At 35.4% G+C, this 23653-nt stretch overlaps 1 protein-coding gene across 3 annotated transcripts in view; it reads right to left on the reverse strand.

Annotated features, from left to right (window-relative positions):
* Positions 1-2354: 2354 nt before the first annotated feature.
* The window catches only part of LOC109091464 (BMP/retinoic acid-inducible neural-specific protein 3-like), a 29576-nt gene continuing 8277 nt past the window's right edge, over positions 2355-23653 (reverse strand). For all 3 annotated transcript variants that reach the window (XM_042726086.1, XM_042726084.1, XM_042726083.1), the window contains exons 3-8: positions 21033-21220; positions 20145-20329; positions 13724-13829; positions 12729-12965; positions 10777-10999; positions 2355-4252 (exon numbers count right to left, since the gene is read on the reverse strand). In XM_042726086.1, the coding sequence (XP_042582020.1) occupies positions 3136-4252; positions 10777-10999; positions 12729-12965; positions 13724-13829; positions 20145-20329; positions 21033-21220 (2056 nt within the window). In that variant the 3' untranslated portion in view covers positions 2355-3135. The remainder of the gene's footprint in view (positions 4253-10776; positions 11000-12728; positions 12966-13723; positions 13830-20144; positions 20330-21032; positions 21221-23653) is intronic.

Consider the following 23653-nt stretch of genomic DNA (forward strand, 5'->3'; position numbering starts at 1 on the left):
GGGGTTCAGTAAGGAGATGGTGTCACTTTGGGAGTTTTTCTTGATTGTGCTTGTGTGATGAACTATGAAGAACACAGAATGAGGTTGCAAAAATTGCTCTTCTGGGGAACATTGAGTTTTTAATAGAAGGAGTAAAAACAAACACCATAGACAGTCCATGGATCGTAGATGTTTTAGAGAAGTTGTATTTGGGGGTTTCTTTTAAAAAGAAATATGCATTTTTGGTTTATTTTATGGCATGTAGTAATGGACTGTTGCAAAAACCTAACATCATGAGACCATATAAATTAACATAAATCATTTTACTGAATTCAGGATGAATGTGGTATTTTTTTAAATTGTGCTATTTCTGTGTATATACAGTAAAGGCTAGATCTGAGGATACCATATAAAGTATATTATACATTTTAATAAAACCTATAAAATATTAAACCTTCTATTAGTTGACTTTAGGCTCCTTAATTGCAGCTGTAAGTGCTTGAATAGTAATTGTAGGTGGTGATTATTGTGCCATTGTGAGGGCAGCTTTTCTTACTTCGTAATTGTGAATTTAACACCAATTTGCTGTAGAAGTGATGTAGAAAGACTGACCCTTTGTTCTGACCCCTTTATAAATGTGCTCGTATAAACAGCTCTAATGAAAGTTGGAAATAGCAATAGTTGCAAATAACAGTTACAGTTTGTTGTATAAAGTGCACACAAGAAAGAAAAATTTAAAGGGATAGTTCACTCCAAAATAAAAATTCTGTCATTATTTATTCACCCTCATGTCATTTCACACCAAAATGACTTTCCTTTGTGGAACACAAAAGGTAAATTAAAAAATGTCCTGGCTGGTTTTTGCAATGTAATGAAAGTAAACGAAACTAGAGTTGGCAAGCTCCAAAAAAAATGTAAAATAAATAATAATGATCACCGTAAAAGTATCATAAAATTGGTCCTTGTCTCCAAGATTTCCAACTGAGAAAAAGACCGAAATGTAAGTCGTTATTCATGGATAATCTTCCACCCCGGTGGGCTGTAAACCATTGTGATTGAATCATTGAGCTTTAGTTCTCATTCACCACAGTTGCATCAGAACATTATTCAAACGTTCTACTTTTTTGCTAGATGAACAAAAAAAGTAAAAAAGCAATACAGGTTTGCAATGACATTGCAACAGTGATTAAATAGTGACAGAATTGTCATCTGTGGGTGAGCTAATCCTTTAAGAATGACTTAAATTACAGATTCGGGGGCCGTTGCTTTTTATGAACAACATTCTAAGAAATCATGAATGCCATTGATTAGATTCCCAGTTGAAATTAATTTAAGAAAGCTACAAGAACTGGTAATGCTAGTCTTAGGTAGTAAAACAAACAAACCACACACCTTTTTAATATGAGACTCAATTATTGTGGTGCACTTGAGTATGGATGCTGTAAGTATCATTTATGAATCCCGAGCAAGCAAAATCCATCATTTTCCAGGAAGACAGAAGACTGCAAGAGAAACCTCTAAGAAAATGATCTCTGCTGTCTCCCAACTAACATGCATTTGTTTACTGTAAATGCACAATTTCAGTATTTGGCTAGGCGGAAATCATTCTCCTGTCATTGTAGAACTGGATATGCAGAAAACAAGTCCCTCCAGATGTGTCTGATGTGCAATATGTCCCAGTTGTTCATCACAATGATTCAGTCATCATTCTGTATCTGTGAACTGCATTCCTGATAACTGCTTTCCATAATGCGCATTAGCTTGGCCCCTTCTGTCGCCCCTTTAAATGGATGTTTTTGCTGGGCCCTTTCTTGAGACATATCACAGCTGACTAATCAATAACTCATTTAACTTTTGGTTATCTCTGAAGAAAAAAAATGTTAAACTTTTTTTCTTCTGCGGCAGTTTCACCATTTGTTCCTTAATGATGTGGCTTACTTCATCTCAAGGTGATCTAATGAAAAAAAGTTGAGGAACTAGTCATCAGGTGTTTATGCCAAAAAGCAGTCAAAACCACTTCTGGGAGGGCTTTGCTTTTAATGTGTTTTTTTCTCCAGACATGCAAGTTGTCAAAGCTTTTCTCATAGATGAATTGGCTCTCTCAAGGAATCATTTCTCAGAGAGAATTGCCTGCCAGCTTTTTTAAAAAGCATATGGATAGGTGAGGAGATGTACTTCTATTTACTAAAAACCATCTATATATAGAGAGTCTGAAATATTTTTGACTATATTTTAATTATGTATAAATACTTAAAGTCTTAAGACTGTACATGTGTGTATAATTTAAGACTCTAACAGATTCTAAATAAAAACTCTAAATAAAAAATATGTTATAAGTTATGTGCAATTCAAACAATTAGAGATATTTACAGACGACACATAAAAATGACTTTTATTTAGAGTATTAACAAATTCATGTTCTATACATTGTATGGACATTACCTTTGTAACTTGTCACAATTAATAGATTTTATAAAAATAAATGTACATGAAACAGCATAATATAATAAGTACCTTGCTTATGGTGTTGAGATTTTTAAACAGCTTTCCTCCTACAGTACATTCATTTTCCAATGAATACCATAAAAATAGTTTTAAGCATCAACAAAACCATCTATTGTTGATTAGGATACTGATATTTTTGAGAGTTACAGTGTTGACAGACAGCATAGAAAAGGCGAGAAAAAACAAAAACTAAAATAAGTCGGAATTCTGCCCAGACACAGCAGGAACCCCTGATTACACTAACAAGGTTTGGCTCACCATGTGTTTACGGTCTCTGTTATGCTTGCAGAGAATAAAGAGGTGAAAATAAAAGTCAAGAGACTGTTTCCGGACGAGTCCTACCGCACACATTGTTTATCCGGACAGGGGCTGATGCTAAATTCTGCAGAAACTGACATGAGGTCATCACGCTACGAGTTATTGTAAATCATCATTGCAGTTAAGAAAAGAAAAGGCAAAAGGTTTGGCCATTCTTCTGAAGTGGCCCATTACATCAGTGCTTCAAACCAGAACTGTGGCATCACCATCAACACTGTATCCCAGCAGCTGTCCGATGTTTTTTTTTTATTTTAATTTTTTTTATGTCTATCAGGCCGTTTAACTACAGTTACTGAAATAGCTACAAATATACTGCTACCGTGCAGTGCCTTTTTAGCTACATAGCTTGGTAGTTTCATACTCCATTGAGTTGGGCTGCTTGGCGCTGAAGGCCTGAAGAGCAGTCTGGATTCGGACCACATCAGTGGTAGAGAGTTTAAGACGGTGGCGTAACAAGCAGGCGAACAGATCCAGAGGTTGCTGGCCCGGTGGAGAGAGTCGGTTGACCCGGTCTCGGATCTCCAGCAGCTGGAGCAAGGCCGAGTCCTGCGAGCCCTGCGTGTATGGGTAGTCCAGCTGCAGGATCAAGTCCTGAATGGCATCCGGATCAAAGTGCATACTATATCCGAACACCTGCATACTGTTGATTTTCATGTAGCCCAGGTTACGGGATGAGTCCATGTATTCCAATGGCTCGAAATGGACGCTGCCGTTCCCTTGAGCCAATGCCGTTTTGACGCGGCTCCTCAGGTAAATGTGTACAGTCTCAAAAAAGGTCTTCCACTTGTTTCCCAGAGTCAGGGTCCAGTTATAACAGTCAAGCGGGATGTCTAACTTGGTCCTTTCCCAGTCAGGGTAATTGTTCTGGTCAATTGGCATGATCCAGCTCTCAGAATGACTACCTCCGAATGGATTGATGTAGACGGACAGCAAGGGTTCCAGGGTGCTGTTTTTAGTAAGGCATATCTGCAGGGAGATCCCTAGGAGCATGTGAACGTGGCTAGATTTGAACTTGTTGCTCTTCAGCGTCAACAGCATCCTCTTTCTCCAGCTGGGATCGAACCAGTTGTTGAGTCTGACGTCATTGCTTATGAACATGGCGTGAATACTGATCCGCCCGTCCTTCTTTTGCAGCAGGTAACGCAGCTCCATGTCCTGAAGGTCTGTCTCGAACCCGATGTAGTTGTCGGTAGAATCCGGGATGGTATTCCTACAGGTCCCTTGGCTCAGCATGTAGCCGGGATTGCAGCTGGCACAGCGAGAGCGGTTCTCGTAGGAACAGGAGGCGCAGTGAGGGCCGTCGCCTACGGAGCACGGGATAACACCCTGGCAGGACGGGTGCTCGTAATGACAGGAGCAGGTCCGCGTTTCCTCCATGTAGGAGCCTATCTGATTGTTCTCACTGCAGTACATGATGGAGAGGATATACCTCAGCCAGTAGCTGAGAGGCCTATGGTGAAGGAATGAATGTGATAAGTCAGATTGTCTCCAAATTTGTAAATGATACTTAATTTCATCATAGATAAAGTCTAAAGATTAAGTACTGTAAGTAGCAATAATAAAGATGTCACAAAAAAATTTAGGGTACTTGAAGCTCATGGAAACGTGTTTTATTTAGCTCAATCTCCAAAAGCCTTAGAGCCTAATGAAATAGTTAGCTCAAATATAATATAATATAATATAATATAATATAATATAATATAATATAATATAATATAATATAATATAATATTGCTTGCATAAAACATACTAAAAATAATTATATTGTGATAATTATTGAAGAAATATGTGACCCTGGACCATAAACTGGTCTTAAGTAGCATAGGTATATTTGTAGCAATAGCCAAAAATACATTGCATGGGTCAAAATTATCAATTTTTCTTTTCTTTTTATTTTTAAATCATTAGGATATTAAGTAAAGATCATGTACCATTAAGAAATATATCAAAAAATCATTTTTGATTAGTAATATGCATAGCTAAGAACTTCATTTGGACAATTTTAAAGGCGATTTTCTCAATATTTTGATTTTTTTGCACCATCAGATTCCAGTCCTATCCTAACGAACCATACATCAGTGGAAAGCTTATTTATTTAGATTTCAGATGATGTAATGAAATCTTAAATTCAAAAAAATTACCATTATGACTGGTTTTGTGGTCCAGAGTCACATTTGTTCTTTGCACATCAAAAGTTAAAATTAAAAACACATCATCTACCAGATAGGAGTGAATGTGTGTGTGTGTGTGTGTGTAAGTGGAAAGCAGCTGAACAAAAAGTAAAGTATATACTGTATAAAATGCCCTAAGCTTGAGACAAGAAAGTACTTTATTCTTTAAAAAATACATCTTGTTTTTTTTCTTATAATAGATTGTTTTAGAAGAAAAATCTGAGAAATCCATAACTCCAGACACTAAATTATTTCCAAATAATTTCATCCATTTTATAAGCATGAAAAAATGCCATTCTGAAAAAATTACCATAACATGCATATTCAGACACTGTAATGATTCTCTCTGAAGCTACTGGCAAATGAACTCAGTGGAGTGGATCAGCACGATCTGTCACATGGAGTCAAATTGTAAACATCAGCTAAAATGTACTCCCATTTTCCATTTTACTTTGTTTTACCAAGCACAATAACAGTAGAAATTAAACTTGTACAGCATTTATAAAGTCTAAGTTAAAATAGTAATTGATGTCTGTGTCATTGCACCAAGTCTGTGAAATTCAGCCATACTGGATGCAATTTTATGTCACTAGTTAAAAATCCTAACTGAAAGATAAATCATAAGCTAAAGAGGATGATACTTCTGCATATTTAAGGCCCAAAATATTCTTAATTCTCCTCTGAACTGGCTTATAGATAAACAACTCATTATTTTCAAGGCTTCACAGTTCAAAAATCTGTTTCAGCAATTGCAGAGTCCTTTTTGTTATGCTATCCTGCGAGATAGCCAAAGATTTTCATTGCCATTGAATTTCCACTTGCGCAGAGAAAAACAGTTTACTCTGGATTAAAACATAAGTGATGGCAACAGAATGTATAAATATTCATTGCACCAGGCTGCCTGAGAGACAGTCAGTATGCAGGTGGTTGGCAATGGAGGAAATCTCAGCAGCCTGTCAGCATATTTCACTGACAGCGAAACGGAAATTCACACCAGAGAAAAAACATGCGCATGCACATTTATTCCATGAGAAAACAATTTATCCAAAATTTCCATATTTTTAGACCGTAAAAACATCTGATGGAAGAACAACAATAGCTTAAATAAGCATTCTTGCTATTCTTACAGAAATTACAGGCATGAAGGAATATGCATTTGTCAGGCAGTATAATCACTTAAAACCAGGGGTGATTTATTTGATTATTTTCAAGCACAGATTCTGTTTAAAAGTATAGTGAAAGTAATATGCAAAACATAAAGCAAAACAAACCATCAGATATATAGGAATTCATTTTATGAACAAATTTATCAAGCTGTTGATAAATTCTGCCTGACAAAAGGAATGAAAAAAATGTAATTTAAAGGAAGTGTGAAAATCAAATAAATCAAGTGTGAATGATGAACTGACAGAGAAAACAAAACAGCAAATCAGAAACTCAAAAGCAGTCTAATAAAATGTCTTTTCTATTTGTCTGCTTTATTTTTCTTGCTGCAACTTGAATCGTATGTTATCAAAGAAGAAGGATGCTCTTGAAGATAGATCAAGGCAGATTGTAGAAACATTTCAAACGCATGCTGTTATTGTTCTCATGCCCTAGACTCCTCAGTCCCAAGATAGGAAACTTTGAAAAGTTTGAGTATACTGTACATTTGGACTTGAGAGCTGATGTTATTCTTATATATGGAAATGTTTGTTTTCACCACTGCTGCAAGATAAAGTCAAGTACATCACTTTTCCTTTGTTTACTTCACATGTTAACTAACAGGTTTATAAGATAGAATAATATTAAAATAATCATTAATTATGCATGCTTAATACACTAATTAATCATGTAATTATTTCCTGAAGCAGCTTGCAAATTGTTATTGTTAGTGCAGTGTGTTAATTCAATGCAGACACTAAAATAAAGTCCAAATATCTAGCATACTGGTCAAATGTTCACTCTAAATTGGTGTAATTAAAACAGCAATTTATTATTATTTTTTTTCCACTGCAAAAATCTGCCATTTCATTTTTTTTTTCATAATAGTAACATTGTACATTGACAGAAGCAATATTTGAGGTAAAATGTACAATCATTTAAGAAAATGGCTTTTTAAAATGTCCATTATTATTTTTATGCTGATTAAAAATCTATATCAGTATAATCAGTAAATTGTATAACTGTTGCTGTATGCCAAGAAAATGTAACACACATTTTCCAGAATATTATGTTAAAAAAAAAACTTACAAAGATATTTCAAGTAAAATATGCCATTATTTAAAATGTTATTTTTAATTTTAATTTTATTTTTATGCCGACAATTTACCAATTTACCAATTAACATGATCTATAAAGTATATAACTGTTGCCACACACCAAGAAAATATCACACAAATCTTCTTGTATAATAAATAAATAAATAAATTGCAACTTATATAACAAGATATAAACTCGCATTTGTGAGTTACAAAATCAGATTTGTGTAATATAAACTGTCAAAAGTCAGAATTGTGAGATACTGTATAAACTGGTATAATAAAATTGCAATTTCATTTTTTTTGTCAAATCTGCAATTTCATTTTTTTCATATCAGTTAAATTGAACATTGACAAAAGCAATATTTCATAATATTACTGCATGCAGTCATAAAAAAAAAACATATTAATGTTGCATTCATGTATATTCTATTATTTTTTATGCTGACCAAAATATTTATCAGTTAGTATGATCTATCGTTTATAACTGTTACCATGCGTCAAGAAAATATAACACAAATTTTCCAGTATCCTAGATTTTTCTAGTGCAAAATTGCAAATCAGAAAATCTATTGTCCCTTTCCAAGGAATAAAGTATATATCAGAGGATTTCTATATTTTGCTGCATCTGCAGCATCTGCATTACATGACGTCCCAGAGCACCCAGCCAGCTTAAGTGATAATATGGGGATATCTGAATAGTATGTCTTTGAGAAGTCAATATGAATATTAATGAACCAAGAACTTTAAACTGTGAAGATGATCATGGCTTTAGGCTTTGCGTTCACCTCATCTGACTCAAGCAGTTTCCACTTGACTTGGCTGCCTGCGTGGTTTGCATAATTCTCATTTTTGCACAGCCCTGACCCTCTACCATCTTTGAACACTCAGTTTCAGACCTCAGTCGTGAACTTTCTCCTTCCCCAGCCCTTACCAAAGGCACTGCATTACCATGCCAGTGCAGAGCCCATAAATTACCTGTTTCCTGTGTCTTCCATTAAAACACAACCTGCACTTTAGCCTAAAGATGGGAAGATAAAACCTATTCATCCACTAACTCCTGAAATGATTAGATGGGACAGTCTCTATCATTTCAGAGAAGCTGGGACTTCAGCCAAGGTACTAGACTTAACACAATTATGTTTGCCACTATTGCCCTCAGATATGGACTGAGTAGTGTGTTAAAGGCATTTCTTAATTAATTAGTTCAGAGGACATGCATTTTAAATCTCCTATAAGTTCATCCATTTGGAAAATGATCAAGAATAAAGATTCAGTGCAACAGCACAATATACTGTATGTATGTGATATCATGACAAATAAAAGATTTTATAGGAGAACTCAGGGTTTAGCCATTGGATTTTCTTAACATTTTGTGATTCTGTGAAAGAAAAAAAAAGAAGAATATTTTACAGTAAGGTTTGCAAACATCAGTTAATGCATCAGGTTTCATGAACTAATAATAAACAATACTTTTAATGCCTTGGGTAATGTTAATTTTCATATATATTGATACATTTTTAATAATTAATGATTTATAATGGTCAAAAAGGTGGTTTCAAGCATCAAAATTGTAAAAGTTTAAATAAAGTTTAATACATTTTTACATTTATTATAATGCATCCTTTTTATATTAGAAAGTGACCTGTTTAATTAGATTTTTTTTCTGAGCAAAAAAATAATGATTCATACATTTTTACCCTGATTAACAGAAGAAAAAAAATATATTGTTGGGCATATTAACTATAAGAATCATTAGATTACAATAAAATACTCTATTTAAAGAGCTTAGCCACCAAAAACGCATTCATTGTCATTTTAAATCTTTACCAGTCTTTGCCACTATACCACAAATCCACCAAATCCAACTTTTACCCATTTTTCAGGATTAAGTTTTTAATCATTTAAAATAAAAAACAATTTAGTATGATCACTTTTTCTTATATAAAGTAGAGGTCAGGATAAGTGCATTATTTCATTTTTACATAAATCTGGTGATGATGATGGAATATTATATCACCCAAATTCTGATATTTTATTTTCACAAAAGTTATTTTGAACATTAAAGTAGACACTTTACTTACATTTAAAATGTTTTCTATGTATTTAAAATAACTTTTTTTTTTTTAAATTTAATTTGATGCAGACTTCAAAATGGGATGTCTCATAAGCAAGCATTGGTTATATGAACAAACATTTATTAAATACTTTTATTAATATTATTTTTATTAATAATAATAAACCACCTTAATCTTTGTTTATATTAATGCCACGCCTGCTTGGCTGTTTTCATGGTGAAAAAGAAACTTCAATAATTACAATTTAAAATCAACAGAATAAAACAAATCTTAAACTAGAACTGTAGTTTTAAAAAAAAAAGGCTATACAAACTATATTTAATTGTTTGTTCATGATACCTAGACTAATTACTGTTAACAAACGGAACCTTATTGAAAAATGTTACCAGAAAAGTCACTGAATTCTTTAGGAAGCAATGAGAAAGTATTTTTACAGGCCAATTTTTCCTAAAAATTCACAATCTACTGTAAATTTGGATAACCACTTTACAATTAAAAAGAAAGATTTCCTGAAACTAAATTTGGGTGAACTTGATTAAAGACATTTTCAATGGCATCAACAGAATAAAACAATTCTTAAACCAGCTTAAATACAATGTTAATTTCGTTGACAAATAATTTTTGTCATAATGTTCACCAACTTCATTTTTTTCACTGACGACAATGAGATGATAACAAACTAAAACTCTTTTTGAATGACAAAAAACAACACAAAAAAAAACACAGTTCGTTCCAGTTTTCTGAGCAAAAATGTCAATATGTGGGAGTAAGAGAAGAGCAGACATATGGATAAATCTGACGACGCACAAGAGAGCTCAGTTCGTTCCAGTTTTCTGAGCACAGACGCTGAAGCATACACAGACAGAAAGCGCATCTCACAGCGCGCAAGTACTTTTTCGCGTCACATGAACGGAGAATTACACACAAAATGATGTTGAAATTGTCTGGTTTGATGAGTATTTACGTAAACACAGTTGATTACGTCTTAAGTGAACTTAAACAGTAGGGAGAACGCGTATTAGGACATTGCATCCATGCATTCAGTTTTAAAGGGACAGCAGCCTAATTTAGTTGCTATTGTCAGAGTCTTTGATGTTAATCAAGCAACAAAAGAAACAGCAAATCAGTCACAGCTCTTGACTGAAAAACATAGTAGCCTTAAAGATTAAACTAAATTTATTTATGGAAATAAATGTCTGCTTTAGTCAGGACTATGACTAAAACTAAATAAAAATTTGCTGTCAAAATTAACACTGCTTAAATAATGCTGTAAAACCTGTTGTTAATGGTTTGTTTATGACACCTAATTAACTGATGTTAAAAATCTTGCTTTAAAATTTTACCAAAAAAAAGAAAGAAAGTCTTTTCAACCCTGAATCCTTCAGGAAGCAATGACAAACTATTTCACCTCTCATCACTTTACAATCAATTATAAATACGGACATTTCCATTTATAACCCATTAGGAACATGGCTCATCTCTTACCTCTCTCTGGGCACAGATATTTTGGGCTGAGTCCGACACCTTTTACAGAGTTTGAAGAGTTTGCCGACAATCCGATGTGCTTTGCTGAGCAGCTGTTGAGTGCTAGTCTCCAGCAGTTGAAAGCGTTGCTGAACGCCAGGGTCCATCTTCCAAAAGTACTGCACAGCAGATGTGTTCAGAGCATAGAACGTTGGTAATCTCCTCACAAAATTTTGGAAGTCCTCTAGAATGGCAGACAAGTGTTGAGAATAAATTACTGGAATGACTTTGCCTCATGTCGGGGAAAAAGAAATCAGTCATGTTTGATAAAAATGAGTCAACAGTGAAACTGGGGGTGGAAGGGGAGCAGGTGGAACGTTATTTTCATTCCTTTGATGAAAATTGAAAATTGTCCTGTGTGATTGAACACTGATAGGCGAGGACAGCAGGGTATTTTAAATAAATTGCTAAGAAACGCTAAGCCTTTTCTAAGAAGGACTGGCTGATTTTGAAGGAGCACGTGCGGTTCCACTTCAACAACAACAAAAACATTAAGTTCTGACAGTATAGCAAGTTGTTAAAGCAAAGCAGAATCATCTCGGCCACACAAATGTCTTCATTTTCATTCGTGGCAAGAAAAATCGATAGCCGTGTTATGATGCTCAACGCCCCAATCAATGCTACCTAACATCTAACAAGAAATGATCTCAGTGGCTATAATTAACAGCACAGATCCTCATCATAGCCTGACAATTCCAGTCTGTGCAGAATTGGATTTTTCATGCAATCAAACATTAGGTAATTGAAAATATTACAAGTTCCATTTTTAGGTATCCATTGATCGGTACAAGTCGCCAAGTTTTGTTCTGATGAGGAATTTCATTACAAAACAAAAACTCTGTGATGCCCCGACCGAATAGAGAAGCGGACTGCTAGATGATCTCACTCCAGCAGATGATTGTTGTTTATTTATTTGGTTTACAGTCATTAGGCAGTGGTTTTTCATTCCCTGCTGTTGCTGCAGGAGGTAGAGCTCCAACATGGCTGTGATGCACACAAAAACCTGCTCTATGCTGGCTCAGTGCCTAGCTTAGGGACGTGTAAGCCTGCCAAGTCCAAAACGCTGCTTTACCACAATGACAATGACACTAGATCCCAGGAAGGACTAAGTTCCCACTACTTCCTTGTCAGCCATCAAATGTTACAAGGTGACAACAATCACTGTGTAATGTCACCCCACTATGTGTCAGGGATATTCACAGATATGAGTGGCACGATGGAATTAACCTGATGCTGGCATGCCTCGGGCCTTATGACTTACCCCCAAAAAAATATCCTAACCATAAAATCTCATGCAAGACAATTATGCTACGTTTTTCACCCCTAAATGATTCTCATTCGCCTATCCACATATGATTGTATCCATAAAAAGAACATTTTTAGTTGCTCTTTTCCATGCAGTTCTTCTCCACAGGGACTAAGACATTTAACTAAAAAAGGAATAAAAGAATCATAAAAATGTTCCATATGACTCTGTGTTGTTAAGTTATAAAAGACTGAAATGTAAGTAATTATTCACTGAGTTAGTGAGAACTGCCAAAAAACCATAACAGTCATGAATCAAAAAATCATTCAGACTGGTTTTTAAATCAATTCATTCTAAGTTCTGAGTCAAATAAATAATATGCTCATATACTCTACTGTACTTCTCCCATGAGCATGACAGAACATACATTTATGGCATGCTTGTGTCCTTGCTTGTGAAGATTGGAAGGTTTAGTCTCTGTACTATTTCAAATTACATGGGACAGAGAAGACAGTACATGCGATTCTTTAAAATAATTGTTTCTCTTTTGTGTTTTACAGAAGAAATTAAGTAAACTAAGAAATGTTTTAATTGATTTTAATTATTCGCCATGTTCCTTCAAAAAGTTACTAATACATTTTAAAAATGTAATATTGCAGAATCTTACCAGACTCTTCAAACTCTTGGTTGGCTTGCATCCATGATTCTCTGATGAGTTTCAGACTGTCCTGCATAGCCGTCAGGTCTTCACTTGGACAGTTGCACTGGGGATAATCAACACTGCATTTGCACCAGCAGTCATTATCCCGGCACACAAACTCGCCCTCGGAGTGGCAGCCAATATAACTGAGAGCTGCCTCCACAAATCTGCTCCTTAGGTATTCTGGCAGAATGGCCTGAAGCCCTAGAAGAAGACAAAATTGAATATATAAAAATACATATGTATTAAACAATTAAACCAAGTATACACTACCCTGTAAAAGTTTAAAACATTTAATTGAAAAAAAAAAAGAAAAAAAAAAGGCATCTATAATATTACAGAAGACTTCTGTTTATAATCATCAAATAACACTAAAAAGTATCACAGTCTTCTCAGAAATATTAAGCAGAACAACTGTTCTCAACATTGATAATAAGAAGAAATTTTAATGAGCATTAAATAAGCATATTCGAATGATTTCTGAAGGATCATGTGACATTGAAGAGTGTAATGGCTGCTGAAAATTCTGCTTTGCCATCACAGGATTCAATTACAATATAATAAAATACAAAGCATTAATTATTTTATTGTAATCATGTTTTCATAATATTACAGTTTTACTTAGTTACTTAGTTTTACTCAGCCTTGGTAAGCATAAGAGACTTATTTCAAAAAACATTAAAAAATCTAACCAAACTTAAAGCTACTGAATTGTATAATTAAATTCTAGTTTAACTTAAATTATTTTTAGTATTATAAGTATCTATAAGTGTCTTTCAAAATATCTTTTCATAAGCTACATTTCCTTGAAACCTTTACAGCCTAAGTGTGCTTTTACAACAAAAGAATATTTCTGTGAACACGCTGCTGCCTCTTTTTAATATCAGCATAGAAGAATGAAATTAAACAAGTGATAATATCATTGGAAAGTCTGGAATATAGTTAAATAATACATGCGCTACCTTGTAGATAAATCTTGTTTTCAGGACTCTGAACCAAAACGGAACTGACAGAATCGAGGTTGTCATAGTTACTGCATCCAAGAGGGCCTGTCCTTGTTTCGGTCACCTTAAGGGAAGACAAGAGAAAAAACATGAAAATACTCTGTGCAAAACAGAGACAGAAATGACACTGAGGCCATTAAATATGCAAAGCAGGCAGATGACTGTCCTGTGAAATCAAAGTAACAGATTTCTCCAGCGCTTCTACAAGCTCAAAAAAGGCATGTTGTTTTAGACACAACTATACAGAATTGCTATGTAATAACTATATAATGACTATGTAGTAAAGGAGGTCAAACGTCTGTCCAGAACACTATAACTTCTGCACTGTTACACCAAGGACATGAATGTTATTGAGAAAGCTACGGTATTATTTGGACCAAATTCACTAATGTATTGATGGGCAATATTTCACAGTGAATGTAATGCACTTTCAGTGTGCGTAAATAGTGAAGGATAATGGACCTGTGGCTGAATGCGACTTGAATTATACATTCTATTTAGTACATATCAACATAGATATTTCAAGTCCAACATAGCTGCCATTGTGGAACTACTGTATGTGTTATATTGAAAGGCACAGTATGTATGGAAAAAAAATGCAACTGAAGAAATGGTTGTAAGTCAAATGAATTTATGTTCCAGAGCAGACAAACATGTATATATAAGAGCAGAATATACATATCACTGACACCTCACTGACAAAGCTATCGACACAGTATATTTGTTCCCATCCAAGATTTGTGTTAAAATGGTGCACAATTGCAGCTCAATCATTCCTGACAAAAGCTTCAGTTTTTTCCCTGACAAAAGTCACTGTATATCAAGGCTCGGCTGACACATGGGAAGAAAACTCACTGCCTGTGGGCAAATATATCTCCCTACCTGTCACTTACAAATTGTTCTCTGTTCTACATTGTCTTCTTTAATATTTCCCCCGGTGAGTGAATAAAAGTCTCCATGTCGTGTTTGTAGATTAATGGTGACCTGAGATTTCTGTCAGGCGAAACTAACTTTTCTTCTTTTGTGTTGGAAGAAAAGTTGCCTTTGTTCGACATCTACTCTAGGGTCACTGGATAAACGGTGAAGCGGATAAAATGAGACACAGTTAACACTATAGTGAACCCTCCAAGCTGAACACAGTTGTTGATATGCAAGTGAACCAGTGAAAATGACTGAGGACCTGGAAAAGCCAAGGAAGCATTCTAATGTATTACACAAGCAGCAAATCCCAATTATCGAGAGCTGCTTTATTTAATTTCCATTCAGCGTGTTGGAATAACTTTCAAGCCAGTGAGAGTGGTGAGAGCCGAATCAGGAGGAAAAGCACAAGTTCAGCAAGCCTACCGCTGGCATTTCCATTCCTCTTATTGACGCGTCCACGCAATTAATTAAAATCCAAGGAGCCTCTACAGGGATCAGCAGATTAATTTCTAACAAAGACAGATGTCCGACTTAAAGGGAAAATTGACCAATTGCAAGTATAAAGATGGGTTTTTCTATGCATAGCAATGAGCCGGCCCACAACAAGGGCCCGATGGAGCGGAGCATGTGCAGAACTTGGGCTTTCTATAATGAAATGGAGAAAAATGGAGAACTGTTGCTGCAGCTAGTGAATCTGAATTGGAAATTTGGAATTTACCTGAGTGTGCACTATGTGCCATCCATTATAGATCCTCAGTACAAACCATGTGGTCTGAAAATTGTGTATTTTTTCAAATTATCTGCAGTGTTTTATTTGTGCTGACTACATCAGAACGTCTAGCAGTGGGCTTTAATGAGATGAGTAACTGGCATAAGGGTCACTTTCAGTGTGGCTGCGACTGAAGGGATTTATTCAAGGAGATGGGTCAGTTGTGACTTGTAACATTCACTCTCAATCACTCTGAAGTTCATAAGACTGTTTCCTCTTTCTCTACCCACGCGTCATTCTATACATAGTTGTGTCACTGTGTCACTCTTTTGTCTCTTACTGCCATGCTAAGAGACTTAAACACTGCACTGTAAATAGAATAGATAATAATCACAACGCATATGCATCACTTCTAAAGCTCACTTGAAAAAATAAATATATTTGCATACCCTGGTGTTCCAAAGAAAAAAAGTGACAATAAGATGGTAAAAATCCTTTAAAAGTGACTAAAATGATTTGCCAAATAAATATTAGCCATCCATTGCATTTCTCAAACAGTAAATGAGGAAAAACAGACAGTTCTGTAATTCCCACCTGTGATTAATCCAACAAAGACTGCGGAAAATATCACTGAGTGGGCCTGCGTAGCCACATATTTGAATAATAATGGATTTTAAGATGCTGATCCCAGCTTTTTTGATACGCTAGAAATGTCATTTATGTTTCATAAGCACTGGTGCTTATTATACAAATGCTTTATACAAAGTTCCGGCTAGAATGGGGTCTGTATTTAATCAGAGAGAATTAGTCAATAGCCGTTTTCCTACTTGCATCAGGCATGTTTTTACACTGCATTGAAACAATCTTTGAGATATTCGAGCAGCTGTTTTCATAAAAAGGCCCTTTCCGGTGGGTTAGCGCACCCTTCGTTTCAGTGGGCGCAATGGGGGAAGATTATCATTGGAGGAAAGTGTGCATTAGAATGGAATCTCTACAGAAAATAGGACTTTATTGAAAGCAGCAGGGAATCCTCGGCGAGGCTAGTAGTGGTTAATGCTCTCAGCTTCAGCTTGTGAAATCTTAGAATGAAACACAAAGGCATGCTCTCTACAAGAGAGCTTCATCTGCGTGCATTAGCTGGAAATTCTTTTTGATTTTTCAAGCGTTCTTTCCTCGCAGCCGGATTCGGAAGTTCTCGCTTTGGTTTATGGCAGTTAAGAGGGAGAGACTGGGGGAGGTGTAGAGGTGCTGGCAGAGTTTTCATGCCTCCCAGCTTGTGCTCGAGATGCTTGACTGATGACCCAGGCAAACGTCAAAGCACTACCAGTGGCAAAATGCCCAACTCTTTCTCCGAATCATAATCTTTCCTAAAGTTTTCTACAGTTCATATACTTTATACACTGAGTTGGTGAGGGAATTCATATCATGCAAAATGTATTCCATTGCTTAACAGAAAAATGTGGAACGAGTATGCATTGCATAGAAGAATGCACAATAAAAAATTAAAAAAAGAAAAATTATTGTATTATTGAGTAGTAAAATAATGTGTAGTATTATTTAATGCATTTGCGTTATTTAAAGAGAGAGTGCACCATGTCATTAATATTATTTTAAGATTCCCTTTCTACGTCACAGGGGAGGGAAATCTGAGCAGCTTGATTTTTTTGTTTGTTTTTTTTTTTTTTTTTTCCACAAGCTTGCAGCAAAAGGCTTAACAAAAAATGTACTGGGTTGTTCTTTTTCACGTTTTGGTAGATGCACCAGGGATCTGATTATATTATCATGATATGTCACCTTTAACACAACTATATTATTATCCCAGTATGTTAAATAAACCAAATATGTACAGTGAAAAACTCACTTTTTATTTCAAATCAGTCTAGAGTAGCATTTGGTTGCAGTTTAGTCTTACTTAATTAACCCGACAAACATCTCTGGAAATTTTACAGAAAAAAATATAGAATAAAATAAAAATACAGTGGGTGACGATGAAATGTATTGCTCAGGGAGCTCAGTAGGACATAATTTATTTCTAATAAGAGCGACAAACAAGTCACAGAATTTAATTCAGAATAGAATACTGATGCAGATGAGTAGTATATAAAAGGAGTGTGTGTCTGTGCAGGGAGTGTCTCTGTGACATCTGCAATGGGGGGGGGGGGGGTGAATTAATCAATACTGGATTGTTCAAATGAATTGATTAATCAGAAAATTGATATTTTTACTGATCTCCATTCATTAGAAAATCAAAGTTCTAATGAGTCCTTGACCCAATGCCTAGTGTTCATCCAAGCCTATAAATTCTGGCCACTTAGCATGATTACTTGCAAGTATATCACCAGAAGACATGTCAGGCGACATCATGCAGTCAGACATTAAAATGCACAGACCTGAATACTCCAAACCACCCTTAAGTATCTAAACATGCACTGATTGTTATAAACCTTCACTAACACTCCTCCTTCCTGTAAATCAAAATGAAATGCTGTGATGGATGTCAACTGGCACTCACCGCATTTCCTGTCCACCGTCATCTCTGACTGTGGAGGTTAAAGATTCATTTATTATTGGCGATGCAGAAAATCCTCCTCATAAGTCTCTTATTCATTAGAGCCTGACACATTGCTTATATTCAAAATGGCTGACGAATGGGCTGGGCTCTCAAAGAAATTATTGAAATGGAACAGATAATTTGTCACACTGATGCATAATACCACTAGCACCTTCACATTTATTTATTTATTTGCTATATTCCCTCTATACCCTCCCCCAAGAAAACAGCTCTTCCATTTGAGCAGACCACTCTCGCTCAAACGTTGTATGTTTGCCACAGAAAGAATCACCAGTTTGGTGTAGAGAGCCTTTGTATTCACATCCGTCTTCATCCACATGAGGTAAAAATCCATGGGCTGAATTAAAGACTGCTGATCCTGAGAATATTTCACATCAATCACCTGAAATGTTAGGCAAATAAAGGGATCTAATAAAGGGATCCTCCATCTGCTCACTTCCATCAAGATAGCTTATAAGCTCTTAAGCAAAGACACTTGCTGTCAGGAGGCAATGTGTCTTGCTCCCAGTAAATACAAATCATCTACAATGAAGTAGGGTTGGGAACAGAGTTGCATTCTTTTTAATACCGGAACCGACTGATGCCGTCTGTTCTTCCACCGATGCTGATTGAATACCATACTAACAGTGTTTACCGCACTACTAATAGCACTATCACAAGACGGCTAGTCTTGTTACAGAAGGACTCATTCTCATAAATTATGATACATACAGTGCAACCAGTGCAGTCCGATTCTTGAATGAATGACTCTTATGAACCGGTTCTTTTTAGTAAATCAAACACAAACACAGCTTATGACTAACAGTGAAACTAAGTGGTTCTTTATATGACATCATGTAGTTGTCAGTGGTGTTTTATAAATAATAATGCATATCTAACCACATTTTTATTATTGTTTTTATTATATTGCCAATTATTGGATTGCATTCATGCTAGCACTAAAAAGAAAGAAATCCCACCACTAAATTTATCGAAATCAGTATTTCGTTATTGACTTACACTACCGTTCAAAAGTTTGGGGTCAGTACTTTTTTTTAATTAATACTTTTTTTTTCCTTCAGAAATGAAACATTAAATTGCTCAATATTGACAGTTAATACATTAATAATGTTACAAAACATTTCTATTAGAAATAATTCTTACAAATTGTTTTTTAAATTTTCTGTTATATTCATCAAATAAAAAGTTTATACCAAAATATAACGCAGCAAAAATGCTTTCAACATTAAAAATAAGAACAAATGTTTCTTGAGCACCAAATCAGCATATTATAATTATTTCAGAAGGATCATGTGACACATAAAACTGGCGTAATGGCAGCTTTGCCATTACATCACAGGAATAAATTACAGTGATGTAATAGCATAACAGGAATACATTTTAAAATATATTTAAAAAGACTAGTTTTAAATTTTAATTTTACATTGTAATATTTCACACTATTACTGACTGTTTTTTACTGATCAAATTAATGCAGCCTTGGTGAGAACTGGAGAAAAACACACACTAAATGTTTTAGAAATACTCTGTTTTTAGAAATACTTTAGAAATACCCCCCCCCCCCACCCAAAAAAAAAAAAAAAATCACTTGTTTAAAAGCATCAAAAGAATATTTAAGGAACTGGAATCATTAAGAGGATTCTGTCAACAAAGATTAGTACATATAACATATCGATCCTGTTTTTCAAACCACCGTGCTAACTTTAACTTTCCAACATGTATTTAGGAGTGCATAGAATGCATTGTGCTGAAGGCATTTCACTCATTTAGTGCAGAGTATGTGGATTGCTGTTTCAAGCACAATCACTGACCTGTCACATATTACTTGCTATGGGTAACTTGTTTCGGATTAACTGATATATGATGTGTCAAAGAGCTTAAACCTGAATATGTGTTGCCTTTCAAACACAATTTAACTTAATCAAGTCTGTGCGCACACACATCATTTTGTTCAAACCTGTGATTCATTAATACCTCATAATTTCTACAACCAAGAACAAAAATAAGGAAAAACTGCTGTGCTTCACTAACATTTAACCCACTTCTTTTGATCTCCGAATGATGCAGCTGCAAAACAATAGAAACAACTGTGCTCAAGTCAGACTCCTTTCCAAAAATAGACACTCAAACAGGGGGTCAGGTCCCCAGGTCTGTGCGCATCTAGGCCACAGGGTTACCTTGATGGCAGTGGAAGCAATCTGGAGGTGGTGCAGTTTGCGCAAAGTGCTCTCTCTGTCTATAAAGTAGGAGGCAGCCAGCTGGTGCAGGGCTTCCAGAGTTACAGCCGTGCCATTTGAGTCAGTCAGGTCCGCTGTTCGGCTTAGCCTCCTCTTGTCCACAAATATAGTCAACGCCTCCTCACCTGCAATAGGGCAAAGCAACATAAAAGAGTGAGGAACACTGGGGAAAATGGCTTCATAAAGTAAAAAAAAAAAAAAAAAGTTTATGTTAGGAAAAGTGAAGCAAGGGAATTTTCTATACAGTGAAGGTGTAAGATGAAGGGAATAGAAAATGGACAATTTATCAAATAAAAGATAGCACTTATAAATAATGAGAAAGTAAACTGTCATTAAAATCCTATTAAAACTTTACATAATGCTGTACAGATACATAGTTCATGAATATGAGTATATATGAAAATGTATCAATTAAAGATAAAGTTTTCAATGAAATCTTACTAATAGGGCTGTCAAACGAATTAAGTATTTAATCACAAATAACACTGTGAATTATTGAGTTCAGCAAGTTGTGTGGATGCTGCACATAGAAGAAAATATTGATATATAGATATAGATATATATATATAAAGACACCAGAACGTACTGTAGATTTATGCGACAGATGTCTTTGTAATTAATGTTTGTGCAAATGACCATGTGTTACAACTTTGGCATTTATGTGTTCGCATTTGCAGATATTGGTTTGGCTAAAATGTTTTTGAATAGTGGCGGTTTTGAAGAATGGATGTGTGGTTAAAGTAGGAAGTAGAATAAAATAAAAAAGGCAGATAAAAGTGTCTGCCAAAATGCATAAATGTAAATGAACAGTCAGCTTTGTTCAAGTACCTCCGAGTGTAGCTGAAAGCAGAAAGTGTGTGCCATATTTCCTGATAATGTTCTCGGTAATGGCACCGAGGGTGGGTCTGCGGCCCAACTGTCTGATGGTCTGCATGAACTCTGGATCGAGGGGTAGAGCCACGCCATTGTCCTCTCTCTCCAGAGCCAGGCTGTTCACCTTCCAGCGCCCAAACTCTCTGCAAGGTCACGCAAAAACACACACACACATATACCCTATTTGGAAATGTCCTTCATTTGAACCACAATAGACACAGGAGGGAGAAATCCTAAACATCACTTTTTCAACAGCTGGGAGAGTTTGTTTTAATATCTGGTTCAGTGTAAGCCACAGTACAGTTTAAGCTTTTTTTAAAATTGCCATCCTGTATATTCCCCGAACTAAAAAAAAATGTTTAAAGAGAGGTCTTCACGCAGCTTGAGTACAACGCATATTCAGTTAAGACCTGCTGAGGAGAAAATGCGATGACTGCATGACCCCTGTGCCTGCTATTCAAATCATATTATGCATTCTCTTTATTTTTTTCCAACTTCAGCTTAAGGAATTGCTCTGGACTGCTTTAAAAGCTGTTGTCCTCTACGTAATGGTGCAATTTGTTTTGTTTTTTTCCTGTGACTTTTGCACTGAAGATGGGCTGACTGGGACTAATCTGTAACAATGGCAAGCTTCTTTCTTTCACGGATAAAAGGCAAGAAGAGTCTGTTCGACGAGAACAGCTAGAATTTTGTTTGAGCAAATCAGCTGCCTCTGTCCTTTTTCTGTCTTTCATTTACAGCAAAAGCTGCTCAGCACAATACAGTGAAATGTTCCTTATATAACTTTTAGTGCTGCAACTTTATTTAATACTTCAGAATATAGAAAAAACATTAAAAGAATGATCATCACTATATTGAGTTGCTTCCACTATGTTACTATTAATTTGGTATAAAATACTAGCTAAGAAATGCAGAATGCAAAACACAAAGTGTCAGTGCTGGCCTTCATATTTTAGTATATTACAGGGATAGTTCACCCCAACATTTTTTTTTTTCATCATTTACTCAATCTCAAGTTGGTTCAAAGTTTCTTTTTTTGCTGAACACAAACAAATATATTTTGAAGAATGTTGGTAACCAAACAGTTGACTGTAGCCATTGACTTCCATAATTTTTTTTCTCCATATTATGAAAGTCAATGGCTACCGCCATCTGTTTGGTTATACTGTACATTCTTCAAAATATCTTCTTCTTTTTTTTTTTTTTTGCTCAACAGAAGACTCAAGTCTGGAACAACTTGAGGAGAATTTTCATTTTGAAATTCTTTTCATCTTTAATCTTTTTTTAATATAAAGGTAATACTCTATAATACTATTTAATATACTGCATTTTCCTCTACCTTATTTTACCGTACATGCAATTACTTGCAGTGTACTTACCTAAGAAAGTACTGTAATATAAGGTAACTACATGGCTTAAGGTTAGGTTTAGGGGTAGGTTCAGTGTTAGTACCTAGTTATTACCTAATTATGGTAATTACTATAATAAGTAAATATTATGTACATGCGAAACAAGACTTTAATATACAATTCTACCCTAACAAGATTACAGAAGGTGGGGAAATCCATTTTAAGAACAATATGCATTTAACAATCATTTAAATTTTTATTAATGTAAAATAGTAAATGATTTTATTTAAAATGAATAGCTTCTTGACTCAAACTGAAAAGACTGTATATGCAAATCTCTAAACTGAAAATTGATTGGATGAATAAATCTCAGACAAATGTTGTCACAAATGTCAAAATTTTGTAGAGCATACCCTAGGGGTAATTTTGCCTCATTATACCCTATATCAGGGGTAGGCAATGTCGGTCCTGGAGTGCCAATGTCCGGCAGAGTTTAGCTCCAACCCTAAAAAAAAAACATCAGTTGTCTGTAGCCTTAGTAATCATGAAGACCTTGATTAGCTTGTTTAGGTGTGTTCAATTAGGGTTAGAGCTAAACTCTGCAGGACAGCGGCACTCCAGGACCGACGTTGCCTACCCCTGCCCTATATATTATATTACAGAATATGGCTTGCTAAGTGTATATCTAAATAATTACAAATGGCACTTATTGACAGTGTAAAATAAGAGCGGCAAAGACAATGAGACAGAGAAAGACAAATGGAAAGGAAGAGGGACAGAAAGAGACGGAATGGAGAGAGAAAGTATGATCGACACTGTGTCAGAACAAAAGTTCTTGATGGACAGTTATGGATGGAGCTGGAGGCTAATCCACCACTGAGCCCACGCTACAGCCTCACAGCAGGAGAAGGCTTATTGAAGAACTACCTGCCAGACTTCCCCACAGAGACCCACGGCTACACGGAGTCAACGGTGAGAACATGCTCCAGAGGAAGCACTCTGAAGCCAAAGGGAGACCAAGAATGTCACAGTACAAGCAAATGAGACTAGCTTGTTATAATGTAGGAGGCAGCGCTGTGCTTGAAACATCCGGATGACTCTTACATTCGGTCTTCATTAAGAGGAATGAGTCAGATTTATGCAACATTTTTGCAATATTATGCAACACGCTCTAAATGAGATTTGTGGATAGGCAAAAAAGGTTTTGTGTTAAGTTAAATAACATTT

Source organism: Cyprinus carpio, chromosome B6, assembly GCF_018340385.1.
Source record: "Cyprinus carpio isolate SPL01 chromosome B6, ASM1834038v1, whole genome shotgun sequence".
NCBI classification, from domain to species: Eukaryota; Metazoa; Chordata; class Actinopteri; order Cypriniformes; family Cyprinidae; genus Cyprinus; species Cyprinus carpio.